At 41.6% G+C, this 12,926-nt stretch overlaps 1 protein-coding gene across 1 annotated transcript; it reads left to right on the top strand.

Moving 5' to 3' along the window:
- The first annotated feature begins 4,188 nt into the window (after positions 1-4,188).
- On the top strand, positions 4,189-12,695 carry LOC124699624 (DNA-directed RNA polymerase 3B, chloroplastic-like). The gene is made up of 19 exons (XM_047231901.1): positions 4,189-4,965; positions 5,882-6,076; positions 6,161-6,294; positions 6,432-6,498; positions 6,766-6,824; positions 7,115-7,232; positions 7,491-7,604; positions 7,720-7,851; positions 7,957-8,373; positions 9,357-9,407; positions 9,635-9,705; positions 9,945-10,029; positions 10,132-10,284; positions 10,387-10,461; positions 10,623-10,712; positions 11,161-11,208; positions 11,283-11,397; positions 12,293-12,396; positions 12,517-12,695. The coding sequence occupies exons 1-19, from the start codon at positions 4,246-4,248 to the stop codon at positions 12,625-12,627; spliced, it is 2,859 nt and encodes a 952-aa protein (XP_047087857.1). The 5' UTR covers positions 4,189-4,245; the 3' UTR covers positions 12,628-12,695.
- Positions 12,696-12,926: the final 231 nt, after the last annotated feature.

Here is a 12,926-nt window from a genome sequence, read left to right as displayed (position 1 = left end):
ACAACAACCGGCACTTCGGCATCTTGTCAATAGGTTAGTGCCGGAAAATGTATAATAATCGCTGTAAAGTATGTATAAAACATTCAAGTATTGTAATAAAAGTAGCATGGAACATAAGAAATTATGGATACGTTTGAGACGTATCAAGCATCCCCAAGCTTAGTTCCTACTCGTCCTCGAGTAGGTAAACGATAACACAAATAATTTCTGAAGTGACATGCTACCAACATAATCTTGATCAACATTATTGTAAAGCATATGAGATGAATGGAGTGATCTGAACAAAAGATTGCTAACAAAGATAATGACTAAACAAATGAATCATATAGCAAAACTTTTCATGAATAGTACTTTCAAACAAGTATCAATAAGAGTTGCATAAGAGCTAACTCATAAGCAATAAATTCAAAGTAGAATGCATTGAAGCAACACAAAGGATGATTAAGTTTCAGCGATTGCGTTCAACTTGTAACATGTATATCTCATAGATATTTGTCAACATAGAGTAATATAACAGGTGCAATAAGTAAACATGTAAGAATCAATGCACACAGTTAACACAAGTGTTTGCTTCTAAGATAGAAATAAGTGGGTAAACTGACTCAACATAAAGTAAAAGATTGGTCCTTCGCAGAGGGAAGCATTGATTACTATTTTTGTGCTAGAGCTTTTGTTTTGAAAATATAGAAACAATTTTGTCAACGGTAGTAATAATTCATATGTGCTATGCATAATACTTCCTACAAGTTGCATGTCTCATGCATAGAGTACTAATAGTGCTCGCACCTTGTCCTACTTAGCTCGGAAGACACCGATTATCATCGCATAACATATGTTTCAACCAAGTGTCACAAAGGGGTACCTCTATGCCGCCCTGTACAAGTGTCTAAGGAGAAAGCACGCATTGGATTTCTCGCTTTTGATTATTCTCAACTTAGACATCCATACCGGGACAACATAGACAACGAGATAATGGAATCCTCTTTTAATGCTTAAGCATTCAACAACGATTAATATTCTCATAAGAGGTTGAGGTTGTATGTCCAAACTGAAACTTCCACCATGATACATGGCTTTAGTTAGCGGCCCAATGTTCTTCTCTAACATATGCATAGTCAAACCATTTGATCATGAAATCGCACTTACTTCAGACAAGACGAACATGCATAGAATCTCACATGATATCCAACAAAGATAAAGTCCGTGACATTTCCCCTTCTTCCTTACTACCTCCCCGTCGTATCCTCCCTCCAAGGTTCTACCGAGGTTTCCCCTGCTCCTCAGCTACTCCCACCAAATTCCGACCGCCGAAGCGCAATCCCGAGCCCAATCCCGCGCATGCCGCTCCTCTTCTCCCCCATCTCCATGTGTGCGCCCCCGCCTCCTCCACCTCTCCCCGCTGCCGCCCATGGTCGCCGTCGCGCCCCCGCCTCGCCCCTTCACGCTCCTCCCCCCCTCTCCATCGGAGCCCCGCCGCTCCCACTAGACCCCCTCCACCGAAGGCTTCGACTAGCTTGACCTCTTTACATTCCTCAACTCCCCCGCCGACTCCTACTAGATCCCCCAGCCGGAGAGGGAGGAGCTAGATGCCGCGCAGGTGGAGGAGGTGCTGGAAATGCGGGTGGTGAAGGAGCTATAGAGGGTTTGTGGAGCGGGGGCGAGCGAGGAGGGCGGAGCACCGACGACAGTTGCAGGTCAAGGTCGGGATGGAGGCCTGGGTGCGCGCTGCCGAGAAGTACCGCCTGCTCAAGCGGGAGATGCTCGAACGAAACCTCGCCCTCGCGCTGCCCTGCATCAAGTTGCTCTTCCTTGGCTGGTTCGAGCCCCTCCATGACGCCATCAAAGTGGAAAAAGTCATCGACCTTTATTGATGAAAGGAAATCAACACTTGTTCATGCGGTTATAACCAATATGAATTGTTTCATTATAATCGAACAATGAGAAGAAGACATAACATGACAATGACGGCCAGGTGTATGCCCAACAGCAATAGTGGTGCTTACCCAGGGGTCAGCCTACACACATGGGCACATGGACAAGGGGTACCATAGAAGCATATGCTTTTGGAAACTATTACATGAATACACAAATATTAACAAATTGCTTTGGTTTTGTTTGGGAGGATTGGATTGGTTTCAAATGAATAGGAGAGAACCCGAGATCACGGAACTAGATAGATAAACAATTTAAGCAGGTTTACACTTCTTATTTTCTAGAGATAAATCATTGGGAAATCAAGTGAACAACCCTATTATGTACTCTAATTACCCTTTGATATTACGAACCCTCTTGATATTAAATATAAAGCACACATATGTTGATGCTAGCTATTGACCGACAATAAGAGAGAAGGCGAGGTTCAAGGGGATATTCACTTTGGCTCATAGGAGCATTTGCTCCCATTGTGTGAATCTACATTTCGAAGTTTCAAAAAATTCTAAACTAATTTTTTTATGTACATCTACACATTTTATGTTTGTACACAGGTTTTCCAAAAAAACTACAAAAATTTGTGGCTCCAGTAAAAAAGACAAATTTTGATGCTATAACACGACTACATACAGAACATTTTTTTATCTTTTTTGTACACGCCACATAAAATGTTGTTTCTCCATGAAAACTTGTGCACTAACATAGAATGTCACGATGTACAACAAAAAATTTATGTCAGAATTTTTTGACATTTTTAAAATTGTTTTTTAATTATTTTGTATAATAGGAGCATTTGCTCCTATGAGCCAAAACGCCACCTCCAGGTTCAAGGACAAACTACTAGTTGATACTTTATACAATCTAGAATTATCTACCGATTTCACATAAAACTTGATATTCTTGTACTCGAGAAATCTTTCTCGAGTTGTATGTAGTATTCACACACTCTAGAACATTGCCCAAGTTTTTCTTATATTTAGTAATATTTTGCAAGAAGATACATAAAGCAATATGATGATACAAGCTTTCTTATATTCATAGCGGAATCCATTATAACGACATATATACATCCCAAAGATAATAGGAAAAAGTTTCTTTTGACAAACTATAGAGTTAATGTTTAGTGCCAAAAATGATTCTTTAACGACGAATTTCTTAGCATGACTAACATGTACCTTAATATAATTAGCGTGTATGCATTCCTAATAAAAATAAAATTATTATTCAAGATAGTATGTCAAATAATGTATATCAAGGAAAAAAATATATATTTAGTGACAGAAGAATTAAGAAGAAGTAAAATTGTTTAGTATAAATGGATTGGCCCGGCTAGAATTTGATGACCAAGCGAAGCTCGACATGCAAATCAACAATTGCTAGTAATTTTTTGATCAATTTTGTTAGCTTAATCTTATAAAGAAGGAGCGTTCAATAAAGATACTGCTTATAACATGTCCAATGGGTCTTCTTGTAACAAAATGCAGCACTGCAAAAGTTATTTGTAGAAACAATTAATTTGTTTGGATACCGATGTGACAATATTTTTTGTTTGCTTGATAACATTTTGCAAATAAAGGAAATACCAAAAAAGTTTAAAAGTTTTTCTAGTATTCATTATTCAAAACGAACTCGAATAAAAGTTACAGTATAAAATATATACTTTCTTCAATGTACTAAAGGACGCCATATACTCATATATTTTGAGTTATAATGAATTTCACAGTGAAAATTAAAATGATGAAAATGCCGTTTCTTTCACTTCTAGGATGATGATTGATGATTTCTCCAGGTGGACTGGTAAGAACTCTAGAACCACGTGGCCTCCCGGTTTATGCGGAATGATTCTTTTCTGGCACGAGTAGTGCTTGAGACGCTCTAATTACACGCCTAGTTTTCTAAACAACCTATCCATGTGGTCGATTCCATACCCTGCATGTGCGCAGAACATGGTGTCCATGAAATTTCATCAAGTACTTCTTCCCCTCTCTGAATTAGGGAATTAAGTTAGGATAGAGCTGTCCTAAACCGGCAGAAAACTTACCAAGAAGAACACAGCCTTATCCATGGCCAGCCACACTCCTCCACGTTTACAATTCGAGTCGCGAAGTTGGCACGCATCGCCGCCGTCCGACACAATCCGCGAGCCGATCCAACGGCCACGCGAGCACTCCCCGCCAGCGATATTAGTTCCCCTATTCTTCTTCCTTCCTTATCACCTTCCAGCTGAGTCGTCTCCTCCCTCCAACAAGCCAAGGTTCTACCGAGGTTTCTCCCACCAAATTCCGGCCGCCGGAGCGCAGCCCAGACCCGCGCATGCCGCTCCTCCTCTCCCCCATCTCCACCTGCGCGCCCCCGCCGCGGCCCCGCCTGCGCCGCCTCTCCCCGCCGCCGCCCATGGTCGCCGTCGCGCCCCCGCCTCGCCCCGTCACCTCCCTCTCCATCGTCCCCCCGCCGCTCCCGCCGCCACCGACTCCCGCCATCGACGGCTTCGACTGGCTCGACCTCTTCGCGTTCCTCAGCTCCCCCGCCGACCCCCACCAGATCCCCCACCCGGACTCCGCCGCGCAGGCGGAGGCCGAGCTGGAGGCGCGGGCGGCGGAGGAGGCCGAGCTGGAGGCGCGGGTGGTGGAGGAGCTGGAGCGGGTCGTCGACCGCGGGCGGGCGGCGCGGCGGCTGCGGCAGCGGCAGGTCAAGGCGGAGACGGAGGCGTGGGCGCGCGCCGCCGAGGAGTACCGCGCGCTGGAGCGCGAGATGCTCGACCGCAACCTCGCGCCCTCGCTGCCCTACGTCAAGGCGCTCTTCCTCGGCTGGTTCGAGCCGCTGCGGGACGCCGTCGCCAGGGACCAGGACCTGCAGCGACGCAAGCGGGTCAAGCACGTCTACGCCAAGTACCTGCTCCTGCTCCCCGCGGAGAAGCTCGCCGTCATCGTCATGCACAAGATGATGGGGCTCCTCATGTCCAGCAAGGACGGGTGCGGCAGCGTCCGCGTCGTGCAGGCAGCGCACTCCATCGGCGAGGCTGTTGAGCGCGAGGTTAGTTAGTACTGGCCCACTTTCATGCTTAGGGTCAACCTATACTGCTTTCATAGTTCCTATGAATTCACATATAGCTCGTTGACAACAATGTAGGCTTACTGATGTGTGACCTTAGTGTAGTTATCAAGGTAGATGGAATGTGATGTTTTGTGGCAGTCTTTCCATCTCAATGGCTTGAAATTGACATGTCAAATCACAAGTTTGGCATGCATGGTTTCAACAATCGGAGGACATTATGCAGTTGTTGCATGTGTCACGAGTTATTTTTTTATCTCCTAATAATTGTGTGTTGATGTGGTAGCTGGAATGCAGATTGAGCCTCAGCTATTCTTCTTGTGCACAGATGGAATGCAATGTTTTATGACAGTCTTTCCATCGCATTGGCCAATAATTTGGCTTCAAATTGACATGTCAAATCAGAAGTTTGGCAATGCATATAGAGGACATTATGCAGTTGGTGCATGTGTGACGAGTTAGAATTTTGCTTATCTCCTAATTGTGTGGTGATGTGGCCCCTGAATAAAGTTATTGGCCTAGTTAATCCTTTAGGATCCTGTAGTCATAGTGTGTGTTGATCATCAAATGGAGATGACACCGCAATGTTACTCCGTTTGAAAATAGGTTTCTGGCAGTGACATGATGGTGGATTGCCAGATTGTAAATCATGTCTGTGATGTTTTAATATGTATGGATAAAGCTTGGTTACGCATTCATCTTCCTTTAGCTTGAGCCTCAACTATTCTTCTTGTGCACTAGATTTGTATATGTTGTGAATGACTGCAGTTTGATCACGTTCATTAGGATAAACTCAATGATATTCTTCACTTTTCCACTTCAGTTTTGATCACACAATGTTTCCTCTAGGGGGAGTTGATTTCTACATGCGCTGAATATGCTAGTTTTTGTTCTGCAGTTCAAAGTCCAGGCTTTCTTTCAGAAGACTAGGAAAAAGTCTAGGAGCAAAAATGATCCAGCGTTAGACAAGGAGCAGGCCAAATGCCGGAAGCTTGTTAAGAGTTTGGTGAGGAGGCGGAAATTGACTGAAGCACAGAAGCTCGTGCAACAGGAAATTGAATTGGAGGAATGGGGCACAGAAGCCCAAGTGAAGGTTTGATACCTGCACAGTGTACCTAAAACTACAGAGTTTTCTGTTGCACGTTTTGAAAACATAATCCTCCTTTTGTGACTGCAGTTAGGAACTCGCCTGATTGAATTGTTATTGGATTCAGCGTTCGTGCGGTCACCCGCTGACCAAACACCGGACAGTTCTCCTGATTTTCGACCTGCATTTAAGCATGTACTGCGAAAGCCTATAGTAGAAAATGGGTAGGGTTGCACACTTATGTCCACTGTTTGCCTTTGTTGCGTGCTGTGTGTTCGCACTGACATGCCCTGTTGTGTCAGTATCATGTGCTTGCTTTATATTGGTTCTATGTGTTCTGACAGTTCTGTTCAAAGCGCAGGAGACTAAAGAAGAAGCACTTCGTGATAGAGTGTGATCCACTTGTGCATGAGGGGTTTGAAAGCACAGTAAGTTTGTTTTGCACTGCTATGCTGTTCTTTTCTTGCTGGATATAGATGCTTGACCTACCAAAAAAAAAAAGACTACATACACAGTTCTTTCCTTTTACTTCTTCTATAATCTAGATTTTCTCTAGTGTTAAAAGATTGCGTTTTGTCATACATTTACTTACAATGCTCTCGCCATTGCAGATTTCTTATTTCTGTTTGAGGTACTGTTTTTGCCTGTTCAATAGAAATGCTTCTCAAGTTTTTGAAAGTTCGAATTTTTTGCAGGCTAGACATGTGGAGATACCCTATCTACCTATGTTGGTACCTCCTACAAAATGGAAGGGGTATGCTACGATGCTAGTGATTCATGCATTTGTCCTTTCCAGTTAGTTATTATGTTGGGTATTCATTATTCAAGTTCATCAAGAATCAAATTAGCTATATACTTCCTCTGTTTGGAAATAAGTGTCGCAGCTTTGTCTAGATTCGCATGTACCTAGACGCGTTTAGATACACACGAATCTAGACAAATCTGCAACACTTATTTCCGAACGGAGGGCGTATGTTTTAATTAGATGACATAAGTAATTGCATCTTTTATCTGGTGATCATTGTCCAACCATTACTGTTTCAGGTATGATAAAGGTGGACACCTTTTTCTGCCTTCGTATGTTATGCGGACACATGGTGCGAAGGACCAGAAGGAAGCCATTAAGAGAGTTCCAAGAAAACAGCTACGGAAAGTATTTGAGGTGTGCTGGCCACGCATATTCAACACAGTCTACGTTTATATTTCTGAACACGTTTTTCTTGGGATAGTGCCACATCATCAACATTTTTACAAGTTCTCTCTTGCTATAATGAGTGTTAGTTTCGTAACAACATGATTCAAACATTCATCATTCTCTTTACGATTATTTCATTGATGTTTATTTGTCTGTGCTTGCTTATTTTTTTATTTTTTATTGAATGAAAGCAGTCTGAACTATGAAGTATTGTCATGTTGGCAGGCCTTAGATATCCTTGGGAGTACTAAATGGAGGGTTAATAGAAGAGTACATGATGTTGTTGAGACTATTTGGAGTCGTGGCGGGGGGATTGCAGGACTCGTTGATAAGGGAAATGTGAGTCAAGTGCATATGGTTAATTAGGGCATCGTGACTACTTTGTTCCTTTCAGTCTTCCATAATATGCTCTAGTGGCCACATGTGTTTTTAACTACTTGTTTGTGCTGTATAGATTCCTCTACCTGAACGACCTGAAACAGAGGACCCAGATGAAATCCAGAAGTGGAAGTGGAGTTTAAAGAAAACAAATAAAACTAACCGCGAACTGCATGCTGAGCGATGCGATACAGAACTAAAACTCTCTGTACGTATTATAAATAGGCCTTCTTCTTACTTCGATACTGCGATCACATTTTCTAATATGTTATGGTATTACTGAAGCTATACATTTCTCCACTTTCCTGAATAGGTTGCTCGTAAAATGAGAGAGGAGGATGGCTTCTATTATCCTCATAATCTGGATTTTCGTGGTCGTGCATATCCTATGCATCCACATTTGAGTCACCTAAGTTCAGATCTATGCCGGGGTGTTCTAGAGTATGCTGAAGGGCGGCCACTTGGAAAATCTGGTTTACGCTGGTTGAAGATACATTTGGCTAACAAATATGGTGGAGGCATAGAAAAGCTTTCTCATGAGAGCAAGCTAGCATTTGTGGAGAATCAGTTGCCAGATATATTTGATTCAGCAGCAAATCCTGTTGACGGGAACCATTGGTGGATTAATGCCGAGGATCCTTTTCAATGTTTAGCTGCATGCATGGATCTTTCTGATGCCTTAAAAAGTTCATCACCTCATCATGCTGTCTCTCACCTACCCATTCATCAGGTATTGCCTTTGTTGAGAATGAGGCACACCGCACACTTGCGCAGGTTTCAGCATTACTTAAATCATCACCTGTAGGCAGACAAATAGAAGCTCTATATCCTAGTTCTAGGTACATTCATTAATTGAGGTAAAAGCTTGATATTATGTGCGGCAAGGGTATCAGTCAACGAGTCATGCTTTTGCTAGAGATGCCAACATATGCACAATAAGTTTCACTTTGAAAATTCAGTTAATCAAATGCGAGCATTTTTGTTTCTTTTATCGTATTATCTTAGTATTACAAGTCTCCTCTTGATCAAATGATATAGCCCCCACAGGCAGCTTTTGTCACTGTTACTCCTTTTAGTATGGAGGAGCACACCAACTTATTCTTGTTACTCCCTCCATTCACTAGTGTAAGACCTTTTAGCTTCTTTTGTAAATGCATGTATCTAGACACACTTTGGTGTGTAGGTTCACTCATTTTGGTATGTATCCAGTCCACTAAAATATCTAAAGGTATTACATTAGTGAACGGTGGGAGTATATTCTGTGACTTCTAATCTGGTTGTGCTGGCTTTTGGTATAAAGTCTATGCACATGCATAGACTCTCCACTAGCTGACAATGTTTATTTTTCTTACGTTTTTGAGCAAGGACTTGTTCTTAATCTAAGATTTGTCTCCTTATGCAGCTGACAATGTTTATTTTTCTTACGTTTTTGAGGAAGGCCATTTCCAAATCTAAGTTATATGTCCTTGTGAAGCTTGTGTTTTGGGAATTGGGCCTAGACTCGTACCCCTCCCCCGTAAATCCATAAGCACTGAATTTAATAAGAAAAGTTGTAATTATATTAAGCCTAGATGAGAGCGGAGCATTGAACAACAGGGACTTCTCAACATAGTAATTGCATGATGCTCTAGTATTTAGTTATGGCAGCAGTTGGTTTGACATAACTGTGCCCAACCAGCATTACTAATTGTTGGTCATATTTTCATCTATCAGGATGGTTCATGCAATGGCTTACAGCACTATGCCGCTCTTGGAAGAGACTACGTAAGTTTTTCTCTATTGTAAAATAGAACTGGCGCTTTGTGCTTATATGTAATTCTATGGTCAAGTATATAGTCAATATTTTATATTTCAACATAAATTTCTTACTGCCTGCAATTTATCAGTAACTGACGAGGTCACAAAACATCCTTGTTTGTTTGCATGCTTTTTGCATGAAATTCTGTACTGGAATTATCCATATATGAACACTTGGCACTTGTTTTGTACAGATGGGCGCGGCAGCTGTTAACTTGGTTCCTGGAGCGAAACCTGCAGATATCTACTCAGAAATAGCTGCCAGGTGCCCCACAGTCTAGCCACTGAGCGATGCCCAGTTCTCCTTTTGTGCAATCGTTAAATTGCGTTAATACATTGTAGCATTTAGCTTATGTGTCGCCTTAGTAGGTTATAATATTTAGCTTATGTGGCATCTGACAGTTAACCCAGTTCCTAGATTATTGATTTCGCAATGCATTTCTCTAGTGCTGAGTGGCACTAAGGATATAGTTTGATAATGCTTTGGCTTAAACATGACTGAAGGGTACTGGATGTCGTACGAGAGGACTCGATGAAGGATCCTGCTACTGACCCAAATGTTCCATTAGCAAGGGCTTTAGTCGACCAGGTTAGCCTTCTCCCTCCCCTCTCTGCCTAAACTAAAGAAATATTCTTCTTTATGTACTTTCTTTACAAAACAGTTGAAGATCTGGACATTGGTAGCTTACAGGTGGATAGGAAGCTGGTCAAGCAGACAGTGATGACGTCAGTTTATGGTGTCACATTTATCGGTGCTCGCCAGCAGATTATGAAGAGACTTCAAGAGAAAGGGCACATTACAGATGACAAATTGCTCTATGATGTGTCGCGCTATGCTACCAGGGTAAGTGCTTTACTCGCATCTGACAGACTGGTGTTTATTGTGACTCCCTATTGATTGCGTTGGAGACAAAGACAAGGTGTGACTGTTGAATTTATGATGAAGGTAACTTTGGATGCACTAGGACAAATGTTCCAATCTGCCCGTGGTATAATGGCATGGCTTGGTGACTGTGCAAAGGTATACAATCATATTGTGTGTTGAAACATGATTTTTCCACTGATATAAAAGTTGACATGCATCCAGTTTTAACTTGTGGCGCTACACTTCCATCTATACATGCGTCTTTGGTAGCTGACTTGAGATATCAACAGTTTTGACTGTGTTTCAATTCCTCATAGATGATTGCTTCAAAAAATCAACCAGTCAGATGGACAAGTGCTGTTGGTCTTCCAGTTGTTCAGCCCTACAAGAAATATAAAAACTATATGGTGAGCTACTTATTATCTGTTGCAATATATGTGCAGATTGTTCTTTTTTGTATATCTTTACTAAGCAAGCACTATACCTGGATTCTTCATATGTGTTCATTGCGCATTTTTTACTTTGTTTTCTCGAGGGAACATTCTTACTCATCTGTGTAAATGTCATGTTGGTTATGCACCTTTCGAAACATCACTGCACTGCCACTTGAAGAACATAATTATTCTGTTCAGTGATACAATCGCGAGCTTATTGTAATTTGATCTGAATCATATATGTTCCTATTTTTGTATAATCCTTTCGAAAAAGTATGTCCAACTTGTGGAAGGGGCTTTTAGGAATGGTTGAGACACATTGAAGTTAAAAAATTTAGTTGCTTCCTTCCAGACACTGCTACTATTTTTTCATTATGATTTTGTAAACTCCATTTGTGTTATCTGTTTCACTATCATGCAGATACGAACTTCCTTGCAATGCCTGGCTTTACGAAAGGAAGGCGATGCAGTGAGTAATACTTTATTCATTGGTTTCTTGCCTATTCTATTATCATGGTTAATTTCTCTGTCGTCAAATTTCAGATTGCAGTCCAACGGCAAAAAGCAGCTTTTCCACCAAATTTTGTGCACTCTCTTGATAGTTCACATATGATGATGACGGCAATTACTTGTAAAGAGGCCGGTCTTCATTTTGCAGGTATGTTCTCATTTCTGATTCCATTGCTAGCATAAATATTTAGGCAAATCTCCTTCCAGTTCTGACCAACTTGCTGTCATTCCAATGAAAGTAAAACAAACTGCATTACTGCCTATGATCTACTACATTTTGCTAAAATTGAACTTCATATATATGTCATGTCCATGTTGACCTTTACCAGCCCTGAAAAAGAATGTTATACCTGCTACCGTGGTGTGAATGTGCAATCAGGCAGCACCTTCTTCTTTGCATTGTTTTACCATTCTGTGCATCGCTGTTGAGACAATGTGTTCTGTTCATAAATACTCCCTCCGTTCGAAAATAAGTGTCTCAATTTTTTCTAGATACGGATGTATCTATATAACTAAAAGGTATCTAGATACATCCGCATCTAGACAAAACCAAGACATTTATTTTAGCACGGAGGGAGTATTAGATAAGAATAGGGTCGATGTAAAACAAAGTTTCTGGTGAATCATGAATGGCAGGTGCTGTTTCTTGGTATTGTGCTAAGATCTACTAGCTATTCATTCGCTTTAAGTTTTGTGTCATTAGTGCTAAATACTCAGTATTTGCAAAGGGACCACATTCCTAAAGCACACTTTTTTACCTATTATTTATGCCAGAACAAGAATAAGTGTCCTCTTAGGGCCCACAGATGACAAGTTGGCTAGAATCTAAGCTTTCTATGAACATATGATATATTTCTAGTGTGAAAGAATCTGATCACGTCATCACGATCTCTTTGATGTATCAAACAAACAGCAAATACATAATGCAAATTAAGTTGATTTTGGATGTTGACTTCAAAAGCTTTGTGCTTTCGTTACTTGTGATTATGATGATTTTCCATAAGCAATTTATATTGCCTTTCGTGAATGTGCTTTGGCTGCAGGGGTGCATGACTCATTTTGGGTGCATGCGTGTGATGTCGATACAATGAATCAGATCTTGAGAGAGCAATTCGTGGAGCTGTACAGCATGCCAATTCTTGAAAATGTATGTCGCCAGAACTCCTCTATCTAGTGCCCTTAAGCAATACTTTGTTCTTCAACTGTATCATTGATGATCGCTTATTCCCTAATGCTAATGCTCTTTATATTCTCATCTTGAATCCAGTTATTGGAAGAGTTTCAGACGTTATTCCCGACAGTAGAATTTCCTCCCTGTCCGCCACAAGGGAATTTCAATGTGAGAGAAGTTCTTACGTCGACCTATTTCTTCAACTAAGCTTACTGGGAGAGTTATGCTTAACATGTCAATGAGCTCGGCGTGGTTGGATAGCTGAACTGCAAGATCATTGTTCACAACATGGTCTTTGGCATTTAGCTAGGTCTGGCAGAGATCGGCTGTTGGGCCAAGAAGTTGAGTGCTACAAGATCTTTGGCATAATAAGCAACTACAGCAGCATGCCATTGCAGCTCAGCCTTGTGACTCACTGGGAACAGAAGAAACAAGTTTTTTGGGCGTCAGCAAATCGTCTTGCTGGACTCAGGCTGAGGACCATGAAGCCTGACCTGAACAAGCCT

This window comes from Lolium rigidum, chromosome 1 (genome assembly GCF_022539505.1).
Source record: "Lolium rigidum isolate FL_2022 chromosome 1, APGP_CSIRO_Lrig_0.1, whole genome shotgun sequence".
Classification (NCBI taxonomy): domain Eukaryota; kingdom Viridiplantae; phylum Streptophyta; class Magnoliopsida; order Poales; family Poaceae; genus Lolium; species Lolium rigidum.
The sequence above is the reverse complement of the archived record's forward strand: the minus strand, read 5'-3'. Positions and strand labels throughout refer to the sequence as shown.

What these genes read in the sequence shown, in the direction of transcription:
- LOC124699624 (XM_047231901.1), top strand. Translation starts at nt 4,246, where the DNA reads ATGCCGCTCCTCCTCTCCCCCATCTCCACCTGCGCGCCCCCGCCGCGG. An exon ending in CAAGGGCTTTAGTCGACCAG is followed by an intron (nt 10,030 to 10,131) that starts GTTAGCCTTCTC and finishes GGTAGCTTACAG; the next exon opens with GTGGATAGGAAGCTGGTCAA. An exon ending in TGTCGCGCTATGCTACCAGG is followed by an intron (nt 10,285 to 10,386) that starts GTAAGTGCTTTA and finishes TTTATGATGAAG; the next exon opens with GTAACTTTGGATGCACTAGG.